Genomic DNA, 14,975 nt, shown 5'->3' with positions numbered 1-14,975 from the left:
CCAGGGAGGTGGTTGAGGCCCCATGGCTGGAGGTGTTTGAGGCCAGGCTGGCTGAGGCTGTGTGCAGCCTGCTCTAGGGTAGGGTGTCCCTGGGCATGGCAGGGGTTGGCACTGGATGGGCCTTGTGCTCCCTTCCAGCCTGACTGACTCTGAGTCGCTGCTGCAGCACTGCTGAAACCCTCCCAGCCTCCAGGGGATGGAGTGAAGGAGAGAAAGGTTCCCCCCCCCCAAAATGAAGAGCTTGGCCCTGGCAGTGTGAATGGGTTTGGGCACACTTTGGGCATTCTGGGGGGGGTCTTAGGTGATTTCTTTTTCACTGGGGGCCGGGGGAGAAAGGATCCTTCAGGAGTAGCTTCTGGCTGCCTGGGAAAGAACTGGACCAGGAGCTGGGGGTTGGAGCTGGGTTTTGGGGAGCAAAGGAGGGGGAGGGTTGGGGGAGCCTTGCAAAAGTGTGGGGGGGTCCTCTCTCAGGTGGGAGGGGTGTTGGGACCTTCAGCATTCCCCCCTCCATGCTGGGATGTATGACCCTGGGGACCCTTCCCCACACCCACAGCACAGAGGGGTGGGGGGTTCAGAGCAGGATCTGTGCAGCAGCACAGGGATGGCAGGTCCCGGGGGGGGCACATTCCTGGGCACCCCCCAGCCCCCTGGCCCCTGGCAGCAGTTTCCAAGCAATAGATACAGAACATTTATTAAAAAAACAGACCCAAAATGCCACACTTTAGGCACTGCCTTAGAAAATATCCCCCCCCCCCCAAAAGGGCAGCCTGGGTGTGGGGGAGGGGCTGCAAGGCTCTGCAGACTCCGCCCCCCCCTTCAGGTGCCCAGCTGAGGGCTGCTTCATCTCCCAGCACTGGGCTGCCAGGCCCTGCCCCTGCTGCTGGCAGAGGTTGGGGGTGGGAAGGTTGCAGACCCTCCCCAGAGACATTGACACCCACGGGAGGGGCCCTGCGTGCAGGAGGAGAAGGCACAAAGTGGCTGGGGTGGGAGGGGGCACATTTTGGGGGGGCTCACTGCAGCAGCCACCTCCAGCCCCTTGCCCTTGGCACCGACGTTTGAGGAGTGGCACTGGGGGGGGGGGGGTAGCTGCCTTTATACAAACAAAGGCACCAAAGTCCTTGCCACAGGGGGGAGGGGGGAGGGAGTGGGGGGGGCAAGTGGTGGGGGCTGTGGGGAGGGGGCCAGAGGCTACCCCCTCAGCTTGTCGTAGTCGTTCACCATCCTCTTGATGTGGAAGAGTTTGTTGCGGAGGGTTTTGGTCTCCAGCTTCTTGCTCTGGTAGTCAGGGCTCTGGAAGGCAGCAGAGGGAGGGGGGCGCTGCAGGCGCTGGGGGAGGGGCAGCAGAGCTCCCAACCCACCTGCCCCTCCCTCCAAACTAGCCCCCCCCCCCCGCTTCAGCTGGCACTGGGGGTCCTGCCCGTGCCCACTCACCCGCTTCAGGTCCTTCAGCCTGTTGTACTCCTCTGCCACTGCCTGCAAGGGAAGGGGGGGGGGGGGTCACAACTGGCTGCTGCTGCAGCTGGGGGGCATGACAGTAGGTGCCCCATGGGCGTCAGCACCCCTGGTGGCCCATGGCAGCCCTGATGCCCTCCAGCACCCCAAGCTCCTTCAGCATCCATCCTTGGTGCCCTCCGGCACCCCAAGCTCCTTCAGCATCCATCCCTGGTGCCCTCCAGCACCCCAAGCTCCTCCAGCATCCATCCCTGATGCCCTCCAGCACCCCAAGCTCCTTCAGCATCCATCCTTGGTGCCCTCCGGCACCCCAAGCTCCTTCAGCATCCATCCCTGGTGCCCTCCAGCACCCCAAGCTCCTTCAGCATCCATCCCTGATGCCCTCCAGCACCCCAAGCTCCTCCAGCATCCATCCCTGATGCCCTCCAGCACCCCAAGCTCCTCCAGCATCCACCCCGGTACCCTCCAGCACCCCAAGCTCCTTCAGCATCCATCCCTGATGCCCTCCAGCACCCCAAGCTGCTTCAGCATCCCTCCTCCAGGCCTTGCAACATCTCGGACCCTCCACAGGAGCCATCTCTGACGCCCTGCAGTGGTCCCGGCGGCTCCACAAGGGCCAGCAGCAGGAGCCCTGACCTGGTACTGGGGAGTGTCCTCGGCGACGCTGTCGAGCTGCCTGCTGAGCTGGTTGAGCTGATCGTTAACCCCATCCATCTCGGCGCAGAGCTGCTTGTAGCGCCTCAGGTCGCTGTCGAACTCCTGCTTGTACTTCTGGCGGGCACCGTCCGAGCTGATGGGGGGGTAGAGGCTGCAGGAGAAGGGCACAGTCAGCTGGTGGAGGGGCACAGCTTGGTGCTCCCAGGGCTGTGTGACCATCCCAATGTGAGCCTGCAGCCCAGATGCCAACCAGAGCCTGGGCTGCGTCAGGAGCAGTGTGGGCAGCAGGGCCAGGGAGGGGACTCTGTCCCTCTGCCCCTCTGCTAGGACCTCACCTGGAGCCCTGTGCCCAGCTCTGGAGCCCCTGGAGCAGGAAAGGTCTGGAGGGGCTGGAAGGTGTCCAGAGCAGGGCCCCCAGGAGGAGCAGAGCTGGAGCTGCTCTGCCGTGGGCACAGGCTGAGAGCTGGGGCTGGGCAGCAGCAGGCTCCAGGGAGACCTTACTGAGGCCTTGCAGGGTCTGGAGGGGCTGCAGGAAAGCCTGGGAGGGACTTTTTAGGGGGTTGGGTAGTGACAGGCCTGGGGGGAGGGAGCAGAACTGGAAGTGGGGAGATTCAGACTGGCTGTGAGGAAGAAGTTCCTCAGCGTGAGGGTGGGGAGAGACTGGCACAGGCTGCCCAGGAGGTGCTGGGAGCTCCATGCCTGGAGGTCCCTGAGGCCAGGCTGGCTGCGGCTGCGAGCAGCTGCTCTGCCCCGAGGTGTCCCTGCCCGCGGCTGAGCCCTGGCACTGCTGTGATGCCCTCCCTCACCTGGCCCACTGGTGCTGGTCCCTCTCGTCCCCGGACTCCACGGCCGTGGTGTAGTCAGTCTCGTACTGGGACTCGTCCAGCTCGGGGTTGCGGCGGCGCCGGCGCCCGCGGCGGGCTGGGGCTCTGCTGGGCTGCTCCCGAGGCTTCTCCTCGGCTGGGCTGGGGCTGGCTGCCTGCTCTGCCTGCTCTGCCTGCTCGCTGCTGGCCACATGCAGCGGTTTGGGGTGGAAGAGACCTTTCAGATCACTGAGCCCAGCAGTGCCAGGGGCACCACCAACCCATGGCGCTCAGCACCACAGCTCTGTGACCCCAGGCAGCAGAGCCCAACCCCCCCCACGGCTGCAGCCTCCCCTCAGGCAGCTGCAGGCAGCAGTGAGGTCTCCCTCACCCTCCTCTGCCCCACACTGCTCCCCCCCAGCTCCCTCACTGCCCCTCCCCAGCCCTGCTCTGAGACCCTGCCCCAGCTCTGGTGCCCTTCTCTGGGCCTGCTCCAGCTCCTCAGTGCCCTCCTTGGAGGGAGGAGCCCAAAACTGCCCCCAGCACTCAAGCTGTGGCCTCAGCAGTGCCAGTCCAGGGGCACAGTCCCTGCCCTGCCCCTGCTGCCCACACCAGTGCTGCTCCAGGCCAGGCTGCTGCTGCCCTTCTTGCCCACCTGGGCACCCCTGGCTCATCTCCAGCTGCTGTCACCCAGCACCCCCAGGCCCTTTTCTGCTGGGCACTTTCCAGGCACTGTGCCCCCAGCCTGCAGCCTCCCTGGGGTTGCTGTGCCCCTAGGGCAGTGCCCAGCCCTTGGCTTTGTCAAACCTCCCCCAGCTCCCTCCCTGCTCCTCCCCAGCTCTGCTCTCCAGACCCTGCCTCAGTTTCCCTTCTCAGGAGCACCACAGAGGGCATGACCTTCGTCCCCAGAGCCCCACCTGGCCACTCACCCCCGGCTGCTGTAGGTCCCTGAGGGGTAGTAGCCGTTCTGGGGGGGGTAGGTGTAGGAGGGGGGGCTGTATGGGGGCGCAGTGATGGGGCTGGTTGGCTTCTCTGAGTAGGCAAGGGTGGCAGTCTCGTCCTGCAGGCTGGCACCGTCTGCCACGTTCTTCACCTGCAGCAGGGAGAGCTCCTCAGCCGTGTGCCAGGGTCGGGGGCACACCAACGGGACACTGATCACAGTGCCAGGCACAGGAAGACTCTGGGCACCATCACGTGGACCCACAGACACCCTGCCAGAGGTCCTGGCAAGGAGAGGGACAGGCAGGACCAGCCCAGGCAGGAGAGCAGAGCTGGTGCCAAGCGTGCAGGTGCCCCGTGGGTGGGCAGAAGAGGGCTTGGGCTGGTGGCCCCCAACGTGTCCACGGCAGAGCCACCGCGGGTGGGGACACAGCTCAGGGTGGTCCTGGCAGCTGGTTCGGCACCCCCGGGGGGGTCACCTGCCAGGCTCTGCCCAGCGCCGTCCGCCCAGCCCTGGCCGCTCGGTGCTGCCCGCAGGGAGGCGAAGGGACCTCTGTGCCCCCTCCCCCCCTTTCCTTCCTGCCCTTTGTGGCTGTCTTGTGCCGGATGCTGGTCCCGGCCGGGGATGCGGACCCTGGGGACAGGCAGCTCCGGGCGCAGCAGCCACACTTCCTCCGGCACTTTCTCCCCTCCCTCGGCTACCAAAGGCTCTGCTCGCTCGGGCAGGGGGCGCCAGGCGAGGTGGGCAGCAGCACGGCGGCGGCCACGGCCCCTTGGCACGGCAGGACAGGAGCAGCAGCCGGCGGCTCACACCTGCTCGAAGGTCACCTCCTTATCGCCGTCCCCTGCCATAAACCGGGAACCAGACGTCCCCGGAGCCTTCACGCCCTCCCCGGTGCCCCCTGCCAGCCGCGATGTGCCACCCCACGCGCCCGGCAGGGTGGCACTCCCGGGAGAAGGTAAAGAGTGAAGGTGGAGCTCAGGGGCTTTGTCCCCCAGAAAGCAGCCTGGGCCCAGCAGGGTCAGGAAATGCTTCGCCAGGGAGGGACAGGGAAGGAAAACAAACAGCAGCAGAACAAAGGAATTCTGTCAGGGGCAGAAGAAAGGTGGGAGCTGCCCGGGCCCGGGGCACGGCTGCCAGGGCTGCCAGGGCTGCTCTGCCCTCCGGCTGCAGGCAGCGGTCGGGATCCCTGCGACTGGGACAGGGAAGAGCTTCGGGGGGCTGCAGAGCAACTGCACAGGGAGGGTCTGGGATACATGGGATGAGGCTGGGGTGGGAGTCCCAGGGAGGGTCTGGGATAAGTGGAATGGGGACAGCGACAAGGACACAGTCCCTGCCTGCTGTCCCAGCATGCCAGCTCCCAGGGGCTGCAGAGCTCTGCTCTGAGATTGCAGGGGGGGTCTGGGATAAATGGGATGGGGTTGGGATGGGGACAGGAACGCTCAGCTCCCACTGGGGCCTCTGAGACCAGGGCATGGCAGTGCCCCAAGAGCTGTGCTTGGGCACAGGGGTGGGTTTCAAAGGCTCCTTCCCCATGGAAGGCTGCAGAATTCCCTCCCCATGCACTCGCCCTGAGGAGTCAGCAGCTCAGGCCAAGGACAGGAAGGGGCACAGGAAGGGGCACATCCTGCCACACAGTGGCACCACGGCAGGGGGCTGAGCCACAGCCAGGGGCTCCTCAGCATCCCTCAGATCCCAAGAGCCAGAGGCTGGGTTTGGTGCCAGTTTGGTTGCTGCAAAGCCCTCGACTCCTCCACGGCAGCAGCTTGGCACAGCCCCAGGGAGCCAAGTTAATGATTGCCAAGACTGAAACCAAGTTGGTGTCAATGGGCAGTGTCCCACAGGCGCCGTGCCCGAGCGCGGGGCGACCAAAGGGGGCAGGAGACGGAACCTCAGAGCCCTGCTCCTGGCCCCCTGCCCATCAGATCCTGCCCTGTTTGTGTTTCAGGGAGTTTGAAACCAGTTCACCCAGCATGGCACCTTTCGTGCCAAGCCTCGTGGTGCCAGAGAATGGCCCCAGCTGGGCAAAAATGACAGCACCAAGCCAAGGTGCCAGGGAGGGACCCAGCGAGCAGCAGGCAGCAATAACACCATGCCCCAGGAGCTCCCCCTGACCAGGGACCTGGCACAAGCCAGGGAGAAACAGGCTCCTGGCACAAAATCCTGTCTGGACTTGGCACGGCTGTGGTGGTGCCCCCACACTGATGAAAGAGGAGGCAGAAAGGATGCCCTGGCAGGGGAGGTAGGAAAAGACCACCCCCAGTTCTGGGCACCTGCTGGCACCCGGCCAGACTCACCCACTCCTCCACGTTGGGGCCCTCCTGGGCCACTGGCATCTTGTCCCAGTAGATGTTTGGTTTTCCATACTTCCAGATCTTGCTCCGTGTCTGGTGAGCGAAGAAGCAGATGAGGCAGAGGAGGATGACGATGAGGAACCCACAGACGATGGCCACAGCCTGGAGGGGCAGCAGGGAGGAGGTGGCTCAGGGCAGGGCCTCGCAGGGCTGTGCAGAACCCACTCTGGGGCTCCAGGTGCCTCCTTGAGCCGTTTGGGGATTGCTGCCCTTATGCCAAAGCTTGGACCTGGCACCGCGGTGTGGGGAGAGAGTAGGAGCAGGATGGAGCCCACCGAGGGGCTGGGCACTGCTGGGGCCAGCTCCTGATTGTCACAGCAGGGAGGGGACAGGACAGATCCGGGGCTTGGGCTGCAGCAGGGCACTGGCTCCCCTCTGGCATCTCCACAGGGCACCTCGACCCCACTGCCAGCTTGGGTGGCTTCCCGGGGGGCAGAGCTCTGCAGCTGCAGCGCTGCCAGGGCCAGGAGAGGACAGATCAGGGTGGGCTGGGCCTCGGCAGGGAGCAGGAGCAGCCAGGACGCCCCAGCCCGCAGGTGGCCCAGCTCCCCCCTGCTCAGGGCGCAGGAATGCGGCACGGCAGGCACAGCCGGCTGGGAACCGGCGGCGCCAGGCCCTGCCCATGTGCCAGGCAGGATCCCTGCCGGCCCCCAGCCGAAACCGGGGCTGCAGGACTTGATCTGAACGGCTCCTGCTGCCTGCTGACCCTCCTGAGGCTGCTCCAGCTGGGCTGGCAGCATCACGGCTCCTTGGGGAGAGCTGGCACCCAGCTGGCACCCGGCTGGGCACCCTGGTCCCGCACCCATCCTGCCCCAACTTTTACGATGGGCGAGACCAAAGTACCAGAAACTGGGTCCGTGCTGGGACCAGCCCCGAAACTCCCTGGTGCCAGCAGCCAGCTCAGCCCAGTTCCTCCTGCTGGCACCCGCTGGGAACCAGCACCACCAGGTGGTGCCCTCTGCCCTCCCCACAGCCACGAACCCCCAGCTGGGACCACCCAACCCCCTCAGGGGAGAGGAGAAAACCCCAGCCCGAGGGCAGGATGTGTGGTCACCAACCACATCCCTCACTCAGTGCCGCGGCAGATGCCCAGCGAGGAGTTTGGCACCAAGAGGCAGAGCAGGGCTGTGCCCTCACCTCCTGGGGGTCCACGGTGCAGTAGTGGTAGAGGTACTGGTTGGTGAAGCCGCTGGTGTAGATCTGGTTGCACATGGCCAGCAGAGGGTTGTAGTAGTAGCTGCCACTCATCTGCGCCTGGGGGTTGACACCCACGATGTAGACGATGGAGGCGATGAGCATGACGAAGGCCAGGATGGCACTGCCCACCAGCACCACCAGGAAGAACCTCCGGGAGCGAGAGCTCCTGGACTTGGTGACGCTGCCCACGAAGAGCCCCAGCTGGCTGAGGAAGCAGAGCACAGCCATGGCCATCATGAAGCCGTTGGCCGCCCGCGGGTTGGTCACCCCTCCGTAGTACCCCCCGTAGGAGGAGCCGTAGCCCAGGGCACCTCCGTAGTAGCCGGAGCCGTAGTACCCGCCCAGGCCGCTGCCGTAGATGCCGCCGTAGCCGTAGCCGTACTCCCATGCCAGGGTGGAGGCCACGCAGGCGAAGATGGCAATGCAGAGCAGGATGACCACAGCCTGCAGGATCCTCACCACGCCGGGGGGGGAGGTCCACTTGTAGAAGTGCTGTGGCACATCCTCGATGTAGTAGGAGCCAGGCGGCGGCGAGCGGGCACCGTAGTCGTAGCCGTAACCAGTCGTGGGTGGGCCGTAGCCCGTGGGGGCACCGTAGCCCGTGGGGGCGCCGTAGCCCGTGGGGGCGCCGTAGCCCGTGGGGGCGCCGTAGCCCGTGGGGGGACTGTCGTAGGGCTTCTTGCTGAACATGGTGGAGGTGGCAGGGAGGGCCTGGCACAGGTGGGCAGCACCTGGCGGAAAGATGGACTCGTCAGAGCCGGCCGAGCAGCAGGAGGTGCCCAGCGCTGCGGCGAGCTGGCACTGCCAGACTCCTCCACACGCCCGCCCGCGGGGACTTTGGTCCCCTTGTCACCGTCACCAGCCGAGCGCCCGCCCGGCCCCAGCGCCGTGCCACCGGAGCCACCAGAGGGGAAACTGAGGCACGGGGAGGAGTGACTCAGCCAGCATCACCCAGCAAAACCAGCAGGGCACAGCGTGGCCCTGGCACACATGCAGCAGAGCCTGGCACACGCCGGGGAACCACCCCGCAGCCTGCGACCACCTCTCTGACCGCGGGCACCAGGCAGGGGCTGAAGCCTGTCGGATTCTTGGAGCTCAGCCCCAAAAGCTCTTACCCAGGGCCGGTGCCAACCCCGAGGGCTCCTCGGGCACCAGGGCGAGGATTGAGTTCGCAATGGTAACGACAGAGGGCAGAGGAGCAGCGGCCGAGGGGAGGGGGAGACTACTCCCCAGAATGGAGGGGGCTGAACAGAATCAGAGACTCCCCAGCACAGAGACCCCCCCGAGCCCCGAGAAACCACAACAACAGCAGCAGCAGCGGTGGTGGTGATGGTGATGAAGTAAATTGCTTTTGTGAAATATAACCGGGGGGGGTCCCCCAAATCAGACACTGCCCAAACCCAGAGGAGCCCCCCCCGGCCGAGAGAAATGATAGTAACAATAACAATAATAGGAGGAGGGGGGGGAGGAGGGAAATTGCTTCTCAAAAATTTGGGGTGGACCCCCCCAAAATCAAAGACTCTCCAAGCCAGACCCCCCCCGGCCTATAGAAACCAGCAGCAGCAATAACAGTAACAACGACAGCCGGAAAGGGGCAAATTGCTTCTCACAGCGTTGGGGTGGGACGGGTGGGACCCCTCCCCAAATCAGAGACTCTCCAAGCCAGACGCCCCCCTCCCCCCCCCCCCGGCGGCAGCAATAACAATAACAGTCGGAAAGGGGCAAATTGCTTCTCAAAACTCTGCTGGACCCCTCCCCAAATCAGAGGCTCCCCCAGCCTGAGCCCCCCCCCCCCCAGCCTGCAGAGAGCAGCAGCCGCAGCGCCAGCACCGCGCGGGTCGAAGGGGCAGGTTTGGGGGTCCTGCCAAAGCCGCAGCCGCTCGGAGCCCCCTCCCCGAGCTCAGGACCCCGACCCTGAGTCAAGGAGCAGGCCAGGGGAAACCTGACCCCAGGGCGAAACCCAAGCCCGGCGGTGCCAGGGCTGAGCGGGGCAAGGTCGGCCCCTGGGGCTGGGAGGGGGCTGTGAAGAGAAACGAGAGGTTGGCACCGCTCGACCCACGCTAAGGTTGGGCACCGACCCGGGAGTGCCCCCCGAGGGGTATAGGGCAGGACCTGCCCAAGTCATCCCGCACCCGCCTGCTTCAGGGGGTGTCCTGAACCCCCAGACCCACCCATGCCAGCTGGATTCGCCCATGGGGTTATGGTTTGCATCCCCCCACTACAGCCTCCGCCGCACCGGGGACCCCTCCCGGAGCGGGGCTCGTGGGGGTGGTCTCAGGCTCCTGGAGCCGTAACCGGAGCGAGGTGGCCCGGAGCACCCCGGTACCGGCGAGGAGGGCACGGGAAGAAGGGGGCCTGGAGGGACACCAGGAGGGCAGAGCGACCGTGGCCCTGGCCCCGCTCCCGGGGAGCCTCCTCCGCCTGCCGCCTTCCACCTGCCGGGGCTGCAGCTGCGAGAGCCCCGGTGCCGGTAAGTCCGGTGGGGAGTGTGAGACCGGTGGCGATTCCGGTACTGGTGCCAGTGGGGACCCCCGTGGGGATCCCTGCGCCTGTGGGAAGCCTGGTACTGGGCTGCTGAAAACTCCGGTGGGGACGCCAGTGAAGAGCCCGGTACCGGCGGGGACTCCGGTACTGGTGAGGACCCCGGTACTGGTGCCAGTGGGGACCCCGGTGGGCACCCCGGTGCCGGCACCACTGAGAGCCCAGTGGGGACGTCGGTGTTAGTGGGGACGCAGGTGGCGTCTCCGGTGTCAGCGGGGAAGGTGGTGCCGGTGGGGAGCCCTGTGGGACCCCCGGAGCTATTGGGGACGCTGACATCGGTGGGGAACCCTGGGGCGACGCCGGTGTTAGCAGTATCGGGGAGATCCGCTGGGGAGCCCGGTGGAGTTCCCGGTGCCAGTACCGGTGGGGAACCCGGTAACGACTTCGGGGACAGAGAAATCCCTCCCCGAACGGCGGGGAGCAGAGACCCCGCGGTGCACCCTCCCGTACCTGTAGCTCACTCCCCCTCTCGGTGCCGGTGCCGGTGCCGGTGCCGGTGCCGGGAGGATCCCGTCCGCCACGGAGCCGCTCACCTGCCCGTGCCTCCGCCTCTTTGTTCACCTTAAAATGGCAGCCGGGAACGACGGCTCAGCTGCGACCGGGACCTGCTGGAGACCGGCCCCGGTTTCCGCCTCCGGGGAGGGGTGGGATGGGGGGCGGGGGACGGAAGAGCCCCGGGGCCGCCCCAGCTCCCGCTGCGCTGCAGCCCGAACGGCTCCGGTGGCAAAGTGGTTAAACTGGGGGTGGGGACGCCCGTGCTGGGTGGGCGCAGCCCCCGCAGGCTTTTGAGGTGCGGGGTCGGTTCCGCCCCGTCTTGGACACCTCCCCCCGCTCCCCCCCAGCTGTTCGACTTGGGTTGGATGGGTGCTGGGGTGGGAGGTGTCTGCTGGGGGTGCCCCCAGGGTGCCCACTGAGACCTCCCCTCCGCAGTGCCCTCCAGACAATCCAATCCCCTCGCGGTTTCTTTCCGCCAGGTCTGGCCGTTTATGCAGCTGGGGGAAAAAGGGGGGGGAGGGTCCCCAGAATTGACATGGAGTGAGATGAGGGCACAACCAGGGGCCTGGCACCCACCTGGGGACAGGCAGTGCCCACCCAGCGCCCAGGGCACTTCCTGGGGAGATGCCAGGGCCATGGAGCTCCCCAGGGCATGGAGCAGCAGAGCACCCCAAAACCACCAGCAGCAGCAGCCTGTTGGTTCGTTCTCCACGGGTGGGTCCAGTTGGCTGGGTGGGCATCGGGTGGGCACTGGGTGCATCTCTGCAGCATCACCACCCTGGCCCCAGCACCCAGCTCCTGGGGTCCTCATCCAACCTTGTCCACCACGAGCCTGTGGGTGGCTTCCTCCTCCATGCCCTGGTGGGTGCAGTTGGCCTGCTGGGCACTGGCTGGGCACAGGCAGGGCGCTGGGTGTATTCTTACAGCACCCCCAGCCCACTCCCAGCACCAAGCTCCTGGGGTGCTTGTCCTGGGGTCCTCCTGCCCCGGGGCGCGGTGGCGGCGCCGCCGTCGCGGTCGAACTCTTGGATCCGAGCCTTGATGTGCGTCAGCTTCAGCTTCAGGTACCGGCAGCGCTGCTGCCGCTCCGGGAGGGTCGCATCCTGCCGGTTGGACCGCGCTCAGCTGGGCGGATCCTCGCCTCTGCGGGGGGGAGGCTGTGGGCTTGCCCCCCCACCCTCCCCACAAGCTCCCCAGAACGGAGAAGCCATCCTGAGCCCTTCCTCTGCTCACCCTCTTCTTCCTCCCGTGCTCCTGCCAGACGTGGGCCACCTTGGTCTTACCCTGGGGGGCAGAAAGAGGCCCCCTGGAGCCCTCGGGGGGGGTTCTGCCTGGTCGAGCAGCCTTGACCCAGCGAAGGCAGAGCTGATGAACTCGGGGGAGGGGGCGCGGACGCACCCAGGCTCCCCCCAGCCCGCACAGACAACCTCGCCCAGGGCATGGCCCAGGGCATGGCCCAGGGGGCAGCGCCCATCAATTTCCCAGCAGCTGCCAGGGGGCTTCGGGCGCAGTTTGTGCCTCGACCACGCAGCTTGGGCCGGTCCCACCCCCCCTCCGCTCCTCCCTGCCCCCCCAGTACCCGACCCAACTGCAGCAACCCCGCCCCGAGGCTCATCCCCGCTGCCCACCCAGAGCTGCCAACTAATTGCCACCCACCCCTGCTCACAAGACACGTGGTGCCCACCCGAGGACCCACGGACCTCCTGCTGTTGGCTCACCCGAGCCACTCTCACCTCCTGGGCACCCAGCCCGTGCCAGGTGGCACGGACCTGCCCCAGCAGCTCTGTGTACTCGGCCAGCTGGTCCTGGAAGACTCCCTTGTAGCCCTCCCGCTGCCGGGGGCTGCGGATCGCTGGGTACCTCCTGTGGCACCGCAGAGCCGCAGGGCTCAGGGTGTGGGACAGAGACCCCCACCCTGGGCGCTGCCCACACACCCAGGCCAGTGGGACCCTCATGGCTGGGCGTGGTGGGTCCCCAGGGCTCTGTGACAACCTGCCCCGTGGCTGTGCCCGTCCCCGGGGGGGGCACTTACACCACATAATCCGGGAGAGTGCATGGCCGCGGTGCCAGGGTGGGGGGCACAGACTTCTTGCTCTCCTTGTCAGTGGGAACCCTCCTTGAGGGTCTCCCCAGTGGCATCAGCTCGTCCTCAAAGACGACGTGCCTGGCACGGGCTGGAGGAGGCTTTGGGGCACAAAAGGAGGGGTGAGGCTGTGTGACCCCCACAGCACACAGGGGTTACAACGGGTGGCACAGGGGCACCACCGAGGCCCTCCCTGCCCCTAGTGACTCCCAGGGACCTCCTGGTGCCCCTGGGCCACCTCACGCCTCCATCTCTGGAGGGACAGGAGGCAGAGCAGCTGCTTGTGCCCAGGCCAGGCGGTGGATGCCAGCCTGGAGGGGGCCATGGCACAGCCCCAGGAGGTTGGCAGTGAGCAGCCAGGACAGACTCCCCCAGCAGCCCTCAGTGGGGCTAGAAGTGAGGCAGAGGTCGGACACCTCCAGCTCACTCGGTGGCTCAGCATCCCGGTGCCCAGCTCCATACCCAGCAGCTCTGGATGCCCAGCCTGGGGGGGGGGCTCGGGCGGTGGCTCCCAGCAGCCTGGGGGTGGTGGAGGTCCCTTGGGTGCATCCGGAGGCTGCTTTGCTTCTCGGGCCCTGGGCTGAGCCCCCCTGCAGGAGAGGGCCTCAGATGAGCAGGGGTGGAGCAAACCCACGCAGGTGCCTGCGGTGCCCACTGGGCACAGCAGAGCCTGCCCCCAGAGCCACCTTCCCTCTGCCCATTGCTCGCCAGGGCTTCACAGGTGCTCACCACACCGCTGCCAGCTGTGCCACCCCATGCCCCTGCAGGGCAGCGCCCGGCCCCTCAAGCCCCCTCCCCACCAGCCTCACCTGCTCGTCTCATGGTGGGATGCGGCCCTGGGGCTGGCCCTTGGCCGCTGGCACCGGCACTGGCACCACCGCTGCCCGCCGCCGCCTGGCACCCGCGGTTAAAGATTAACGCCAAAGCACCGCCCCAGAGCCTGCCTGGGGCCCTGCGCGGGCAGGATGCGGCCCCTGACCGCCCCCAGCCCAGTGCCCACCGAGGGTCACCTCCTGCGCCCGCCTTGCGCAGGGCCCAGGCGTTAGCTCCGCACAGGGCTGGTGCTGAGCCGCGCCTGGGGGGGCCTGGGGATGCTCCGCGCCTGGCCCCACCCCCTCCCCGCCCCCAAAATCTTCTGCAAGCACCCCCCCCGCCCCCCCCCCCCCCCCCCGTGCCAGCAAGTGGAGGGGCTGCAAGCTCCCGGTCCACCCCCGAGGGGGCATCGGAGCCCCCATGCCAACCCCACCCTTTGCCTGCAAAGCCTCCAGGAGGGGGGAGCCGCGAAGAGCCACGCCCGGAACACATCCCACCCCCCCCCGGACCCCACCCCACCCGGGGCATCCCACCCCCTCCCCAGCCCTTCCTCCCCCCCAGGACCCCATCCCACCCGGGGCAGGGGTCCCACTGCCGCAAGCAGAGAGCGACGAGTCCAGTTCAGCCTCCTTTAATGTGAGCCTCAGCCCCCCCCACTCCACCAGACCCCCCCTCAGAGCCAAGGGGAGCAGGACTGGCCCCGGGTGGGGGTGGAGGGCGGGAGGGGCTATCAGGGGCCAGGGTGGGGCAGGGGAGGGTCCCGGCCCACTGCGGGGGGGACTGGGCTGAATATTGCATCCAGGAATCTGACAGCACTTTGCAGTGCTCGGTACCGGTGTGTGTGACCTCCCGAGCCCCCCCCAGACCCGACTCCCTCCCCCCCCCCCCGCCCCATTTTACAGATGGGGGAAACTGAGGCACAGAGAGGTGAGATGACTTCGCCAAGGTCACTTCGTGGCTGAGCCAGGAACAGATCCCCCCCCCCCCCCAAATAATCCTCACCCCCCCCTGCCCCTCCCCAGGGCTCAGTCCTACTCTCACCACGGGGGGGGGGGGGTCTGCCCCCTCCTCTTCCTCCTCCCTTCACCTCTGCATCCTCCAGGCAAGACTCTGGGGGTCCCCTCCCAAAACTTGTCCCCATCCTGGGGAGGGACGAGGCAGCCCCCAGGTGCCCCCCGACATTGCTCAGGGCTCCTGCTCTTTCTGCCCCCCCCCAATCTGGCCACTCTCTTACCCCAGGGCTGCTCCCTCTTCTCCCCAGGGCTTATCCATGTCCTCCCCCCGGGCTGCTTTACTCCCCCTCAGTGGTGCTCCTGCCCCCGCCCTAGGGATGCTCCTGTCCACCCCCCCGGGCTGCTTCTGCCCAGCCAGAGCTGCTTTCCCCCCCCCACCCCGGGGCTGTTCTATCACTCCCAGGGCTACTCCATGACCCCCCCAAGACTGCTCCTACCCCTCCAGGGCTGCTCCTTATTTCCCCCCACCCCTCCAAGGCTGCTCCTGGCACCCCCCCTCCCGGATGCTCTACTCCCTTCCAGAGCTACTTCCTTGCTCCAGAGTTTCTCCAGTTCCCCTCCGGGGCTGCTCCATGCCCACCCCCAAGGCTGCTCCATGCCCACCCCCAAGGCTGCTCCATGCCCACC

General features: G+C 66.9%; 2 protein-coding genes across 7 annotated transcripts; both read right to left on the bottom strand.

The window, feature by feature from the left end:
• Nucleotides 1–664: 664 nt before the first annotated feature.
• Nucleotides 665–10,840, bottom strand: OCLN (occludin). Of its 3 annotated transcripts, none has more exons than XM_064174915.1 (8): nt 10,395–10,840; nt 7,344–8,134; nt 6,150–6,308; nt 3,842–4,005; nt 2,916–3,116; nt 2,089–2,260; nt 1,432–1,473; nt 665–1,290 (listed from the first exon to the last, which is right to left on the bottom strand). In XM_064174915.1, exons 2-8 carry the CDS (start codon nt 8,091–8,093, stop codon nt 1,189–1,191), a joined length of 1,590 nt encoding a protein of 529 aa, XP_064030985.1. In that variant the 5' UTR covers nt 8,094–8,134; nt 10,395–10,840; the 3' UTR covers nt 665–1,188. The 3 variants fall into 3 exon arrangements, with proteins under 3 accessions (XP_064030985.1, XP_064030987.1, XP_064030986.1); XM_064174917.1 differs by having other exon boundaries at nt 2,916–3,113; XM_064174916.1 differs by having other exon boundaries at nt 10,478–10,840.
• Nucleotides 10,841–10,904: 64 nt separating this feature from the next.
• On the bottom strand, nt 10,905–13,620 carry OCEL1 (occludin/ELL domain containing 1). Of its 4 annotated transcripts, XM_064174920.1 has the most exons (6): nt 13,332–13,620; nt 12,985–13,112; nt 12,472–12,623; nt 12,173–12,302; nt 11,673–11,783; nt 11,267–11,542 (listed from the first exon to the last, which is right to left on the bottom strand). In XM_064174920.1, the coding sequence occupies exons 1-6, from the start codon at nt 13,342–13,344 to the stop codon at nt 11,360–11,362; spliced, it is 717 nt and encodes a 238-aa protein (XP_064030990.1). In that variant the 5' UTR covers nt 13,345–13,620; the 3' UTR covers nt 11,267–11,359. The 4 variants fall into 4 exon arrangements, with proteins under 4 accessions (XP_064030988.1, XP_064030989.1, XP_064030990.1 ...); XM_064174918.1 differs by having other exon boundaries at nt 10,905–11,783; XM_064174919.1 differs by having other exon boundaries at nt 10,905–11,723.
• Between the last annotated feature and the right edge of the window lie 1,355 nt (nt 13,621–14,975).

This window comes from Pogoniulus pusillus, chromosome 41, assembly GCF_015220805.1.
Source record: "Pogoniulus pusillus isolate bPogPus1 chromosome 41, bPogPus1.pri, whole genome shotgun sequence".
Lineage (NCBI taxonomy): Eukaryota > Metazoa > Chordata > Aves > Piciformes > Lybiidae > Pogoniulus > Pogoniulus pusillus.
This window is presented reverse-complemented; position numbering and strand designations above follow the sequence as displayed.

Bases quoted from the DNA above. Each gene is read 5' to 3' on its own strand.
- OCLN (XM_064174915.1), bottom strand. From the start codon at position 8,093: ATGTTCAGCAAGAAGCCCTACGACAGTCCCCCCACGGGCTACGGCGCC. The intron at 6,309-7,343 runs GTGAGGGCACAG...CTGCCCCTCCAG, and splicing joins GCACCGTGGACCCCCAGGAG to GCTGTGGCCATCGTCTGTGG. The intron at 3,117-3,841 runs GTGAGTGGCCAG...GCATGTGGCCAG, and splicing joins GGGACCTACAGCAGCCGGGG to CAGCGAGCAGGCAGAGCAGG.
- OCEL1 (XM_064174918.1), bottom strand. The intron at 12,303-12,471 runs GTAAGTGCCCCC...GCGGTGCCACAG, and splicing joins ACTCTCCCGGATTATGTGGT to GAGGTACCCAGCGATCCGCA. The intron at 11,784-12,172 runs GTGAGAGTGGCT...CGCTGGGTCAAG, and splicing joins ACGGGCTGGGTGCCCAGGAG to GCTGCTCGACCAGGCAGAAC.